General features: G+C 66.3%; 1 protein-coding gene across 1 annotated transcript; it reads left to right on the top strand.

The window, feature by feature from the left end:
- The first annotated feature begins 856 nt into the window (after positions 1 to 856).
- PRICKLE3 (prickle planar cell polarity protein 3) lies at positions 857 to 14184 on the top strand. Its single transcript, XM_073321524.2, is given in 11 exon segments — positions 857 to 964; positions 3695 to 3780; positions 6079 to 6262; positions 6756 to 6869; positions 7598 to 7735; positions 9398 to 9601; positions 9823 to 10009; positions 11480 to 11550; positions 11552 to 11632; positions 11634 to 11898; positions 12135 to 14184. Coding segments are annotated over 11 exon segments (2025 nt in total). The 5' UTR covers positions 857 to 922; the 3' UTR covers positions 12788 to 14184.
- Positions 14185 to 14482: the final 298 nt, after the last annotated feature.

The raw sequence follows: 14482 nt of genomic DNA, 5'->3' as shown, positions 1-14482 counted from the left end.
CTACAGAGCCGGGGGCGGGGAGGGAAAGGCCTGTGTCGCAGTTTGGGGGGAACAACAGGCCCAGAGGCTGAGCCCCGGATGCCTGGGTTCTATGTCCCAGCACCCCCCCCCAAGTCGCCCTCCCTGGGAGGAATGGGGCTGAGATCCAGTAAACTCATTTCATGCGCACAGGCCAGGTCAGAACTAATCACCCACCAGCCAGAAATACAAGGAGCCCTGACTCCCAGCCCCCCTGCAACCACTAGGCCCCACTCCCCTCCCGGAGACAGGAGAGAACCCAGGAGTCCTGGCTCCTGACCCCCCCCCCGGCTCTAACCATTAGACCCCACTCCCCTCCCAGAGCGGGGGAGAGACCCCAGGAGTCCCTGGTGTTTGTAGGCGAGGCTTTGGACTCGCGGGGGCTGTGGGTCGGAATGGGGGCGAGGGCGGGGGCAGGGGCAGAGCTATGGGGGGTCGGGTGCGGGGGGGGGAGCTGCAGGTGGCCAAGGGCAGGTGTTACAGGGTCGATGTTACCTCCCAGCGCCCCGGGGACTGGGGGGGGCGGGGCCGGGACAAGCGATGGGGGGAGAGCAGGGGGGCGGGAGGGATGCAGCAGAGGAAGAAGGGGCGGAAAGCTGGGGGGGCAGGGCACGGGGGACGAGCGGTGTGGGAGGGGCCGGAGGTGGAGCGTGAGGACGGGGGAGGAGCTTGGGGGAGGTCTAAGGGGAGGAGCAGATGGAGGGGGGAGGAGTGAAGGACAGGGTGGGGGGAGGAGCGTGGCGGGGGGGGCGGGGGAGGAGCTGGGGGGCGAAGGAGGAGCGTGGCGGGGGGGCCGGGGGAGGAGCTGGGGGGCGAAGGAGGAGCGTGGCGGGGGGGAGGAGCTGGGGGGCGAAGGAGGAGCGTGGCGGGGGGGGGCCGCGGTGCCGGGTGCCGTCACCAGACGATGTTCACCCGGGGGTCTCGGCGCCGACGCTCCTCCCGCCCCGTGAGTGCTGGGGGGGTCTGGGGGGGGGAGCGCCCAGGGGAACCAAGCACGGGGCCTCCGATCCCGGACACACGGGCTGGGAGAACGGCGGGGGGGGGGCGCTGTCTCCTGGCAGTCAGGGCCGGGCGCTGGGGGGGGGCGTGGGGCTGGGGGGAGAGCAGGGGGTTGGAGGGGTCACTGTCCCCTGGTAGTCAGGGCCGGGCGCCGTGGGGCAGGAGTTCGAGAGGGGGCTGGGGGGCGCAGGCCCCTCTCCCCTGGCCGTCGGTATCAGCCCCGGCACTAGGGAGCTGTGTGTTTTGCTGTTGACAGATGGGGAGTTTTCTCCCCTCCCGCTGGGGATGGGGCAGGAATGGGGGTGTTACCTGCTGACCCAGCTGGTTGACTCAGTTTCCCTCCCCTAGGACAAACCAGCTGTGACATCTGCCCTACATGGGCGCAGGGCAACTCCTGGTTACGATTGCCCCACTTCCCATGCTGCTGCCCCTCGTCAGACCCACGGGCCCACCTACCCCGGGATCCCGCCTCCATCACCCCCGGTCAGACCTGGGGCCCCACCTACCCCGGGATCCCGCCTCCATCACCCCCGGTCAGACCTGGGGGCCCACCTACCCCGGGATCCCGCCTCCATCACCCCCGGTCAGACCTGGGGGCCCATCTACCCCGGTATCCCGCCTCCATCACCCCCGGTCAGACCTGGGGGCCCATCTACTCTGGTATCCCGCCTCCATCAGACCCAGGGGCCCACCTACCCCGGTATCCCACCTCCATCACCCCCGGTCAGACCTGGGGGCCCACCTACCCCGGGATCCCGCCTCCATCACCCCCGGTCAGACCTGGGGGCCCATCTACCCCGGTATCCCGCCTCCATCACCCCCGGTCAGACCTGGGGGCCCATCTACTCCGGTATCCCGCCTCCATCAGACCCAGGGGCCCATCTACCCCGGTATCCCACCTCCATCACCCCCGGTCAGACCTGAGGGCCCATCTACCCCGGTATCCCGCCTCCATCACCCCCAGTCAGACCCGGGGGCCCATCTACCCCGGTATCCTGCCTCCATTAGACCCGGGGGCCCATCTACCCCGGTATCCTGCCTCCATCACCCCCGGTCAGACCCACAGGCGCTTCGAGCTCAATACCCCCCCACCCATTCCCTCCAGGGGGACAGTTGAGTGGCGGGTATGGGGGGGTTAAATGGTGGGGGATAATCCAGGCTGTTTCACCGGACCACGTCACTTCCCTGGTGTTGGGGGTGGGGATTGTCTCTCATCTGGGTCAGGATTAACTCGCTGGTGGTATTAAGGGGTCAGGTTTAATGCGGCTTTGGGGGTCAATCCCCTCACGAGGGGTGTGGGGAGGGGGCTGTGGAGTGGGAAGGGGTCTATGCGTGTAGGGGGAGGGGGCCATGTAGGTACGGGGGGGTCTGTGGGGGAGGAAATGGGGGCCTGTATATGTATGGGGGGGTTGAGGAGGGGGAGGGGAGGACAAGGAGCTGTGGGGGCAGTGACAGGGCTGTGTCTGAGGGCAGGAGGACAGGACTGGGGGGGAATGGGGGGCTGTGGGGGGAGAGGGTTTCCTGAATGGGGGACTGTGGGGGGGGAAGATGGGGATCTGTGTCTTGGGGGCCCCTGAGTTGGGAGGGGTAGTGCTTGGGGGTGCTGTGTCAGGGAAAGGGGTCCCAAGTTAGAGGCCATGGGATAGGAGGGGAGGTTGGGGGGCTGTGTATGGAGACCCGGAGTGGGGAGGGTTGTGGGGAGGGACGGTGGGGGTTGGAGAGGGGGCACAGGGTCACTGTGGAGAGCGGGGCAGGAGCAAAGGTTGTGGGGGGAGCTCCTGGCTGCTCCAGCCCCGGCCTCTCCCAGCAGGGGGTGCTGTGGGGAATGGGGGTTTATTGGGGTGTGAATAGGGTCCGGGGGGGACTTTGTCTTTCTCTCATTCACCCCCGCTCCCCGGCTCGTCTCCTACCCGCCCCCCCCCCGCCAGGCTGGGTGCTGTCCCGACCCACCCCACCTCGGGCATGGGGGTGGGTTCCTCGGCACGACCTCCCCATATTTGGTCTCCCCTTGACGTGACCTTCCCCAAGGGGAAGGGGTGGGTCCCCCCAAATACAACCCCCAGCCCCTCCCACTCTCTGCCCCCCGCCCTTGGCCACGGCCCAGCTCTCGGCGTGTGTCACGCTCCACTGAGCCGAGCTGGGGCAGGTCCTGGCGTGTGGGGCGGCTCGCGCCTCCCACAATGCCCTGGGCCGGCCCGGTTGCGTCTGAGCTTCCACAAGCCCCAGCGTGACCCAGGTGGCCCGGTGCCGCGGCTCCCACGAGCCCCCTGCATGGCTGAGGTTGGGGTCTGGACTCCCACCACGCCCTGGGGCGCCCGGGTTGGGGTCTGGACTCCCACCACGCCCGGGGGCGCCCGGGTTGGGGTCTGGGATCCCACCACGCCCTGGGGCGCCCGGGTTGGGGTCTGGGATCCCACCATGCCCTGGGTGCAGGGGTTGTGGCTTCTATCCCTGCCCCAGACCTGCCCCCCGGCTCTGGCCTCTGCCTTGGCAGGTCAGAGACCGGGCGCGTGGCTGTGGGGCTGGAGAAAGACACCCCCGCCCCGTCTGGAGCTGCTGATGGGACCCAGGAGTCCTGGCTTCCGGACCCCTCCCTTCTGCTTTAACCACCGGACCCCACGGTGTGGGGCGGGGGGGGCCGTGGCGGGTGGTGATACTCTGTGTCTCTGCCCCGCAGCCGCCTGACGATGCCGACCCTGACCGGGGGCAGCCGTGCCACGCGTGTGGGGACCAGTGTCCCGGCTTCCTGGTGCACGGATGGAGGTAGGGACCCTGCGCTGGCCTGCTGGCCCCCTGGCATCTACGCCTCCCCCCTGGCACCCTGCTGCCCCCTGGCATCTACCCTGCTGCCCTCCTGGCACCCTGCCCATCCCACCCCACTGCCCCCCCAGCACTCGCTGCCTCCCGGCACTCTGCCCATCCCACCCACAGCTGCCCCCCAGCACCCACCCTGCTGACCCCACTGCCCTCCCAATATGAGGCGGCCCCAGAGTAATGGGCCTGGCCTGGTGCCCTGGGTGGGGGGGACTCAGACAAGCTGGGCCCTGTTCCCAGCCCATTAGCACTGTGGGGCCCAGGCCATTGGGGTTAATGGGGCGAAGGAGACTCTCTGCACCTGCTGCATGGGGAGGGGAAGGGACCCCCCCCACTCCAGACACCCTCTGGGGACCCCCCTCCCTGTGACCCCCTCCCCAAGAGACTTCTCACCGACCCCCGCCCCCACCCGTGCCCAGGCTGCAGCCCCACTCTCCGTCCTCCAGGAGTCACTCTCTGCTCCAGTGTGTTTATTGTAGGGTCTCTCCGGGCGGTGCGTTATTGTAGGGTCTCTCCCAGACGGGGGGGCGGTGCGTTATTGTAGGGTCTCTCCCAGGCCGGGGGGGTCGTTATTTTGTAGGGTCTCTCCGGGGCGGGTGGGGGCGGTGCGTTATTGTAGGGTCTCTCCGGGGGGGGGGCATTATCGTAGGGTCTCTCCCCCCGCGTTATTTTGTAGGGTCTCTCCGGGGCGGGTGGGGGCGGTGCGTTATTGTAGGGTCTCACCGGGGGGCTGTGCGTTATTGTAGGGTCTCTCCGGGGGGGGGAGTTATCATAGGGTCTCTCCCAGGCCGGGGGGGGGCGTTACTTTGTAGGGTCTCTCCGGGGCGGGTGGGGGCGGTGCGTTATCATAGGGTCTCTCTGGGGGGGGGGGGCTGTGTGTTATTGTAGGGTCTCTCCGGGGGGGGGGCGTTATCGTAGGGTCTCTCCCAGGCGGGGGGGGGGGCGTTATTTTGTAGGGTCTCTCCGGGGCGGGTGGGGGCGGTGCGTTATTGTAGGGTCTCGCCGGGGGGGGCGTTATCATAGGGTCTCTCCCAGGCCGGGGGTGGGGGCGTTATTTTGTAGGGTCTCTCCGGGGCGGGTGGGGGTGGTGCGTTATCGTAGGGTCTCTCTGGAGGGGGGGGGCTGTGCGTTATTGTAGGGTCTCTCCGGGGGGGGGGGGCGTTATCGTAGGGTCTCTCCCAGGCCGGGGGGGGGGCGTTATTTTGTAGGATCTCTCCGGGGCAGGTGGGGGCGGTGCGTTATTGTAGGGTCTCGCCGGGGGGGGCGTTATCATAGGGTCTCTCCCAGGCCGGGGGGGGGGCGTTATTTTGTAGGGTCTCTCCGGGGCGGGTGGGGGCGGTGCGTTATCGTAGGGTCTCTCTGGAGGGGGGGGGGGGCTGTGTGTTATTGTAGGGTCTCTCCGGGGGGGGCGTTATCGTAGGGTCTCTCCCAGGCCGGGGGGGGCGTTATTTTGTAGGGTCTCTCCGGGGCGGGTGGGGGTGGTGCGTTATCGTAGGGTCTCTCTGGAGGGGGGGGGGCTGTGTGTTATTGTAGGGTCTCTCCGGGGGGGGCGTTATCGTAGGGTCTCTCCCAGGCCGGAGGGGGCGTTATTTTGTAGGGTCTCTCCGGGGCGGGTGGGGGCGGTGCGTTATCGTAGGGTCTCTCTGGAGGGGGGGGCTGTGTGTTATTGTAGGGTCTCTCCGGGGGGGGTGTTATCGTAGGGTCTCTCCCAGGCCGGGGGGGGGGCGTTATTTTGTAGGGTCTCCCCGGGGCGGGTGGGGGCGGTGCGTTATCGTAGGGTCTCTCTGGAGGGGGGGGGGGCTGTGTGTTATTGTAGGGTCTCTCCGGGGGGGGCGTTATCGTAGGGTCTCTCCCAGGCTGGGGGGGGGCGTTATTTTGTAGGGTCTCTCCGGGGCGGGTGGGGGCGGTGCGTTATCGTAGGGTCTCTCTGGAGGGGGGGGGGGCTGTGTGTTATTGTAGGGTCTCTCCGGGGGGGGCGTTATCGTAGGGTCTCTCCCAGGCTGGGGGGGGGCGTTATTTTGTAGGGTCTCTCCGGGGCGGGTGGGGGCGGTGCGTTATTGTAGGGTCTCTCCGGGGGGGGCGTTATCGTAGGGTCTCTCCCAGGCCGGGGGGGGCGTTATTTTGTAGGGTCTCTCCGGGGCGGGTGGGGGCGGTGCGTTATCGTAGGGTCTCTCTGGAGGGGGGGGCTGTGTGTTATTGTAGGGTCTCTCCGGGGGGGGCGTTATCGTAGGGTCTCTCCTCCCCCAGGAAGATCTGCCAGCACTGCAAGTGCCCCCGGGAGGAGCACATGGTGCGGGCGGTGCCCGTCGACCTGGAGCGCATGATGGGCCGGCTCATCTCGGACTTCCAGCGCCACTCCATCTCCGACGACGACTCGGGCTGCGCCTCCGAGGAGTACGCCTGGGTGCCACCCGGCCTCAAGCCGGAGCAGGTGAGCCCCGCCCCCTGGGGGAGCCCCGCCCCCCTGGGGCAGCCCCGCCCCGTAGTCAAAGCTCTGTCTCATGGGGCAGGATCCCATAGCCCCACCCCTGTGCTCATAGCCCCGCCTCCTGGAGGGAGCTGTCCCATAGCTCCACCCCATGGCCACAGCCATCGGGGCCGAGGTGGAAGCCACGCCCACACAGGTACATGGGCACCGCCCCCCATTGGGATCCTAGACCCGCCCCCAAGGGGGCCAAAGCCACGCCCACGTAGGGACCAGAGATACTGACCCGGGGGACTCTAGCCGTGCCCCACGGCGGGATCGAAGGCAGGACACCGCCCTTTTGGCTCCTCCCCCAGTGGCGTCCCAGCCCTGCCCGTTTGGCTTCAGGCCCCTCCCATCGCAGCCCCAACCCAGCTCTGTGACTCCGCCCCTTGGGGTGGCCAGGCCACGCCCCCTGAGCTTGACCACACCCCCCCACTGGCCCTTCTCCCCACACCAGGTGTATCAGTTCTTCAGCTGCCTCCCTGAGGACAAGGTGCCCTATGTGAACAGTCCCGGAGAGCAGTACCGGCTCCGTCAGCTCCTGCACCAGCTGCCCCCCCATGACAGCGAGGTGAGGGGCCAGGCTCTGGGGGGCGGGGAGCAGGTTGGGGGCCTGGGCGGGGGGCACTCTCCCCTGGCCGGCCGGCTCCGTGCTGTGGGAGGAGTCCCTAAATGAGATCCGGGTTTCTTAAAAATTCCCCTGGCGTGTTTTCCCCCAGGAGACCAGGAGCGAACCTCGGCCTCCAGGCCAAATCCCAGCTCAAGGGATTCCAGTCGGCCTCCCTCGGTCGCTCTTCCCACCCCAGACTGGTCTGGGATGTCCCTGTGCGGCTGTTCCCCGGCTGCCCCGCCCCAGAGCTGGCTGCATCTCAGTGCTGGGCGAGCCGTCCCCATGTGCCGTTATGTGCGGCTGTTCCCCGGCTGCCCCGCCCCAGAGCTGGCTGCATCTCAGTGCCGGGCGAGCCGTCCCCATGTGCCGTTATGTGCGGCTGTTCCCCGGCTGCCCCGCCCCAGAGCTGGCTGCATCTCAGTGCTGGGCGAGCCGTCCCCATGTGCCGTTATGTGCGGCTGTTCCCCGGCTGCCCCGCCCCAGAGCTGGCTGCATCTCAGTGCCGGGCGAGCCGTCCCCATGTGCCGTTATGTGCGGCTGTTCCCTGGCTGCCCCGCCCCAGAGCTGGCTGCATCTCAGTGCCGGGCAAGCCGTCCCCATGTGACGTTATGTGCGGCTGTTCCCCAGCTGCCCCGCCCCAGAGCTGGCTGCATTTTGGCGCTGGCTCAGTCGGTCTCTCTGTGTCCCAGGCTCAGTACTGCAGCCCTCTGGAGGAGGAAGAGAAGAAGGAGCTGAAGGTTTTCTCCCAGCAGCGGAAGAGGGAGAATCTCGGGCGAGGGACGGTTAGGTTGTTCCCGGTCACCATTACTGGTGCCATCTGTGAGCAGGTACCCAGCACACCCCCCGCCTGTGCCCTGTCTCCCCACTCCCACCCCACACTCCGCTTCCCCTAGTGGGATTTTGGGAGCAAACACCCCCCACCCCTGTGGACTGTGCAAAGCATTGTGGGGGCTGGGACGCAACCCTTGGCCAGACAGCGAGTTGTGGGTGCTGACTGGGAGCTCTGGGAGGGGAGTGGGGGCTAGTGGTTAGAGCAGGGGCAGCTGGGAGCCAGGACTCCTGGGTTCTGTCCCCGGTGCTGGGAGGGGAGTGGGGGCTAGTGGTTAGAGCAGGGGCAGCTGGGAGCCAGGACTCCTGGGTTCTGTCCCCGGTGCTGGGAGGGGAGTGGGGGCTAGTGGTTAGAGCAGGGGCAGCTGGGAGCCAGGACTCCTGGGTTCTGTCCCCGGTGCTGGGAGGGGAATGGGGGCTAGTGGTTAGAGCACAGGGGCTGGGAGCCAGGAATCATAGAATATCAGGGTTGGAAGGGACCTCAGGAGGTCATCTAGTCCAACCCCCTGCTCAAAAGCAGGACCCATCCCCAATTAAATCCTGGGTTCTCTCCCCGGCTCACGTGCTGGCAGCTCCAATCCCATACTGAGCGCTCAGTCCTGGCCAGGCTGCCCAGACTTGTCTGTATGGGGGTCGGGGGGGGGGTCGGGGGCTGCACCCAAAGCCCCACCCAGAGCTCAGCCCCCCGCCCCCTGCCCTTGGAGGCCCCTGTCAGCAAGCAGCTGCACAGTGACATCTACAGGCCAGAGGGGGCATTGCAGCATCTGACGAAATCCTACCCCATTCCCCGCCCCCGAGGCGAGCCAGCCTCCTGCCCTGGGGCCGGGGGGGGGGGGGGGGGGGGGGAGCCGGCGCCCCCTGGAGGGGACAGGCCCCAGCCCCGTTCCCTGCCCCCCGGAGCCCGCCAGTCCTGCCCTGGGGCCGTGGGGGAGCCGGCGCCCCCTGGAGGGGACAGGCCCCAGCCCCGTTCCCTGCCCCCCGGAGCCCGCCAGTCCTGCCCTGGGGCCGTGGGGGAGCCGGCGCCCCCTGGAGGGGACAGGCCCCAGCCCCGTTCCCTGCCCCCCGGAGCCCGCCAGTCCTGCCCTGGGGCCGGGGGGGAGCCGGCGCCCCCTGGAGGGGACAGGCCCCAGCCCCGTTCCCTGCCCCCCGGAGCCCGCCAGTCCTGCCCTGGGGCCGGGGGGGGGGGAGCCGGCGCCCCCTGGAGGGGACAGGCCCCAGCCCCGTTCCCTGCCCCCCGGAGCCCGCCAGTCCTGCCCTGGGGCCGTGGGGGAGCCGGCGCCCCCTGGAGGGGACAGGCCCCAGCCCCGTTCCCTGCCCCCCGGAGCCCGCCAGTCCTGCCCTGGGGCCGGGGGGGAGCCGGCGCCCCCTGGAGGGGACAGGCCCCAGCCCCGTTCCCTGCCCCCCGGAGCCCGCCAGTCCTGCCCTGGGGCCGGGGGGGAGCCGGCGCCCCCTGGAGGGGACAGGCCCCAGCCCCGTTCCCTGCCCCCCGGAGCCCGCCAGTCCTGCCCTGGGGCCGGGGGGGAGCTGCCGCCCCCTGGAGGGGACAGGCCCCAGCCCCGTTCCCTGCCCCCCGGAGCCCGCCAGTCCTGCCCTGGGGCCGGGGGGGAGCCGGCGCCTGGCTCCCTGTGACCGGTCTCTCTCTCTCTGTCTGTGCGGGGCAGTGCGGGAAGCAGATCCGCGGCGGGGACATCGCGGTGTTCGCCAGCCGGGCGGGGCACGGGGCCTGCTGGCACCCCCAGTGCTTCCAGTGCACGACCTGCCGGGAGCTGCTCGTGGATCTCATCTACTTCTACCAGGAGGGGAAGATCTACTGCGGGCGGCACCACGCCGAGCGCCTCAAACCCCGCTGCCAGGCCTGTGACGAGGTGCGGGGCAGGGGGCCGGCTGGGGGGCAGGGGCCTGGGGGGAGTTTAGGGTGGGCAATATGGGGGCTCTGGAGTATGGCGGGGGGATCAGGGGTCCGGACGGTTCTCCGTGGGTGGGATTGTGGGGTCTGGGAGGATGGGCTCGGGGGAGGGGGGATCTGGGGGGTCCCCCCAGCGGGTCAGAGGGCCGTGCCTCCATCTGCCCCCTCCCGCCCCCGCAGATCATCTTCGCCGACGAGTGCACGGAGGCCGAGGGCCGCCATTGGCACATGCGCCATTTCTGCTGCTTCGAGTGCGAGGAGGCGCTGGGCGGGCAGCGTTACGTCATGCGCCAGAGCCGCCCCTTCTGCTGCCGCTGCTACCAGGCCCTCTACGCGGAGTACTGCGACGCCTGCGGGGAGCCCGTTGGTACGGGGCCACGGCCGGGGACCGTGGAGAGCGGGGGGACCCCAGCATCCGGGTAGCGGGGGGAACCTGGTGTCTGCAGAGTGGGGGGACCCCAGCATCCGGGCAGCAGGGGGACCCGGTGTCTGCAGAGCGGGGGGACCCCAGCGTCCAGGCAGCAGGGGGGGCCTGGTGTCTGGGGACCATGGAGAGCAGGGGGACCCCAGCGTCCAGGCAGCAGGGGGACCTGGCATCTGGGGACTGTGAAGAGTGGGGAGACCCCTGTGTCCGGGGACGGTGGAGAACAGGCGGACCCCGGCATCCGGTGTTAACCTGATTATATAGGGCTGATTTATTATAGGCTCGCCAGTGATCTGACCAGCAGATACTTAGGTTCTTGTCCCAAAATCAGGCTACAGAATTTGCGAACATCACGAGTTCAGTACATTCAACTATACGAGCGAGTAAGCAAAGCTCTGAACCACAGAGCCACAAAGACGTTGTCCTGCTCTAGCTTGTCTGGCGGTTTACTCTCTCACAGCGTCCTGGCACGATCAAGAGTATCTGTATCCGTGCCCAGCCGTCCATGCCCAAATCTGATCTCCTCTCCCGGATAAATCTTGGGGGATGTTTACTCCATGGGCTGGCACCTTCTCACATAGACACACATATTCACCTCGAGTATCTTGTTCTTGAAAGCGTTTCCTTTGGCCTGAGCCGTTACTTCCACGTCCTTGCGGTTACCGGTCCACCCCAGTGTATTGGTAAACACATTTGGTTCCCCATTTGGAATCACAAGGGGTAACCGGTGGGCCATTTCTCTATGCCAAAGGTTATAGACTAACTCTTGTGTTAACTCGCTCTAGCTAATCAGACAGGATACAGGCCTGCAGGTTCCTTGTGTTACAGCTGAATCGAATGAGATAATGGCTGCTGAAATGGAAAAACCGAAATCATATAATCGATCAAACCGATTAAAAATCCCAACAGATTTTATAATATAGCAAGCTAGGAAAGTAACCCCATGGGCTACACCGGGCAGGGTGGGGACCTGGTGTACGTGAACCGTGGAGAGCCGGTGGGACCCTGGCATCCAGGCAGCAGGGGGACCTGGTGTCTGGGGACCTGGAGAGCAGAGCAACCCCAGTGTCCGGGCATCTGGGGACAATGGAGAGTGGGGAACCCAGGTGTCCGGGCAGCAGGGGGTCCCCAGTCTCCAGGCAACGGAAAAGGAGGGAGGACCCAGGCAGCAGAGGGACCCAGATGTCCGTGGACTCATGAAGCAGGAGAGCAGGTGCCCCTGGGGAGCAGGTGGGGGGGGTTGTAAGGAGCACCCTAGTATCAGAATAGAACCCAAGAGTCCTGGCTCCCAGCCCTGCCCCCCCTGCTCCAGCCCCAGCTCCCCACCCAGAGCCGGAATAGAACCCCAGAGGCCTGGGGATTGAGCTGATGTGTCCCCCCTCTCTCTCCTCCCCCCATCTCTGCCCCCCGCAGGCATCAACCAGGGCCAGATGACCTACGAGGGCCAGCACTGGCATGCCACTGATGCCTGCTTCTGCTGCACCCCGGTGCCGGCTGCCGCTGCTGGGCAAACCCTTCCTGCCCAAGGCGGGGCAGATCTTCTGCTCCCGGGGCTGCAGCCTGGGGGGGGGACGACGCCAGCGCCTCGGACTCCTGCGACTCGGCCCTCCACGGCCCCCGCCCCCAGGACGGGCGCCGGGCCCCCCCCCGCCGACCACCCGTCGCCCGCTCCATCTCCTTCGCCGGCCGCACGGCCCCAGCCCGGGGTGCAGACCCCGGCGGGCGGCGCAGCTGGAGCGGGACCCCTGGGGCGGAGGAGGGGGGCGAGCTGGCCGGATGCACCTCACGGGGCACCTCCACCTGCCCAGGACCCCCAGAAGAGGAGGAAGGAGGTGAGGCTGGGGAGGGATCCTGATGGGAGGGAGGCAGGTGGTGTGGGAAGCGCAGACGGGATGGGGATCCAAGCGGGGGGAGAAGGCGGGGGATGTGGGGAGCGCAGATGGGTGGGGGGGGGAGGCGGGTAGTGTGGGGAATGTAGACGGGGGGGGGAGGCAGGTGTGGGGGGGAGGCGGGCAGCGTGGCAGCTTCTGTCTCTAACCCCCCCTACCCTGGTCTCTTTCCCCCCCAGGTTCTGAGTCCCGCTTCCTGCGTGGCGTCCCCCACCGACACTCCATGCCCGAGCTGGGCCTGGCCCCGGCCAAGGGGGCCGACTGGACCAGCAGCTCTGCCTCCAAGCTCTCGGTCTCCCCCCGGCTCAGCCAGGGCCCCCCGCTGGAAGGCAGGGGGGCGGGGGGCTTCCCGCGGGGTACCGCCCCCCGGGTGAGCTTCCGGGAGCCCCTGGTGGCGGGAGAACCGGGGGGGCCCCACAGCAGCCAGCTGCATCGGAGCCGGCCCCGCACCCGGCCCTGCTCCTCCTCCGACAACGCCCTGCACCTGGCAGGGGAGGGGGAGTCCGAGGGGGGGCTCCCCCCGGAGGATCAGGGCCGGGGGGGGCGGCCCCTGGTTTGTTCGGCCTCGGAGGGGGCCTTCCTCCCCAGCCACCGGCGCCGCTACCTCCGGGGCCACGGTGGCGCCTGGCGCTGCTACTCCTCCTCCTCCTCTTCCTCCTCGGACTCGGAGGAGGAAGGCTTCTTCCTCGGGGAGCCAATCCCCCTGCCTCCCCACCTGCGGGGCGGGGCCGGCCCCCCGCTGGCCGCTGCGGCAGGGCCCCCCCGGCAAGGAGGGGGCAAAGGGCACCAGGGGCTGCGCGGGGCTCGGGACAGGAGCTGCGTGGTGGCCTGAGTCGACCTTTGAACTTCGACCCTCCTGCTGGCAACGACCTCTCCCATGTGACCTGTCCATGGCGGCCTCTGACCTGCACTCGTGACCTTTGAACTTTGACCCCCGTGCCGGCAACCTTTGACCTCTGCTTGTAGCCTTCTGTCCTTGCTCACAACTTATGAGCTTTGACCTCTCCGGTGTGGCCTCTGACCTTTCCTTGTGACCTTTAGACTTTGCCCTCTTTGCTGTGAGCTCTGACCTTTAGTGGTCACCTTCCATGGAGGACCTTTGAACTTTGACCTTTTCTGGAGTCACCCCTGGGACTCTCAACGATCGGCTCCTGCATTGGAACCTCTGACCTTTTGATCTGTGACCTTTCCAGCTCTATGACCTTTGTGACCTTTCATCTGGAATCCTCAGCTATTGACCTCTGTGGTGACCTCTGACCTTTGCTGTGAATGCTCGGTGGTTGGTCTTTCCACTATGACCGTAACTCGTCACGTATCACTGGGGACCTTTGGACTTTGACCTTTCTGCTGTGACCTCTGACCTTGTTCACCTGGGATGTTTGCACTGTGACCTTTCAACTTTAACCTCTGGCCAACAATCCTGGGGCAAAGACCTCTCAACAGTGACCTTGACCCTTGTCTTTGCCCTGGGGCTGTGGAAGGTTGGACCTCGCCTGTGTGATCTTTGACCTCTCCTCAGAGACCTATGAGCATTGACCTACCCATTGTGACCTTTGAACCCTACTCAGGATCTTTGCATCGGTGACCTTTGAACTCTGGCACCTTTCCACTGTGGCTGGTTAGATTTGGTGGTGACCTTTGACCTGCTGGTGGTGAGCTTTCCCTTGTGGCCTTTGACCTTTCCACTGTGCCCCTTGACCTTTGGTTGTGAACTTTGACCTCTAGCCCCTGAAAAATGCCCTCCCATTCTCACCCTTTACCTTTGGCTGGGAGCTTTGCACTGTGACTTTGGGGCCCTTGACCTGTTGACTTTTGCGCTTTGACCTTTCACCCCCTCACATGATTTTTGGGGGGATCATCATTGACCTGTGACTTGTCCATTGTGAACTTTGATCTGGGAGGGGGGTCAGCAGGATTTTGGCTTTTTTTTGGTGTGTTCCCCCATTTAGATCAGGGGTTTTTTGATTGTTTAATAGTGGAACATTTGGGGGGTTCAGTTCCCACCCTCCAGACCCCCTTGGGGGCTGCGCTCGGGGGCAGGTGGAGGGGGGGTTTCAGAGAATAGGGGGGTACAGTTATATGTGGGGGTACACCCTGTACTGGTCTCAGTACAGAATTGGGGTCCCCAATGTGTCTGGAATTTAACCTTCCAATTTGTTTTTCTCTTAAAGGGTTAATTTAAAGGGGGAAAAAAGCAACCTTTTTAATAAAAGAGCCCTTTAAAACCTGGATCAGAGTCTGAGCCGTCCCCTTGTGGCGTTATACGCTGCTGTTCCCCAGATGCCCCGCCCCAGAGGTGGCTGCATCTCAGCACCTGGCGAGCAATGGAGGGAGTTATTTCTTTTCCTGGCAGTAGAGGGCGCCCGTGTCATTGCAATGAGATAATTGATAAGGCCCGATGTGACCTGTGTTTTAACAGAAACTGGGGAGCGGGGAGCCAGGCTGGCTGGGCCCATGGTTCTCAGCCGGGGTGGATGGGACCTCTGACCCCACCCCCAGTTCAGAACCCCCTTTTAGTTACCTCTCC

Source organism: Lepidochelys kempii, chromosome 23, assembly GCF_965140285.1.
Source record: "Lepidochelys kempii isolate rLepKem1 chromosome 23, rLepKem1.hap1, whole genome shotgun sequence".
Taxonomy (NCBI): domain Eukaryota; kingdom Metazoa; phylum Chordata; order Testudines; family Cheloniidae; genus Lepidochelys; species Lepidochelys kempii.
Note: the sequence above shows the minus strand (reverse complement) of the source record. Positions and strands in the feature narration are given on the sequence as shown.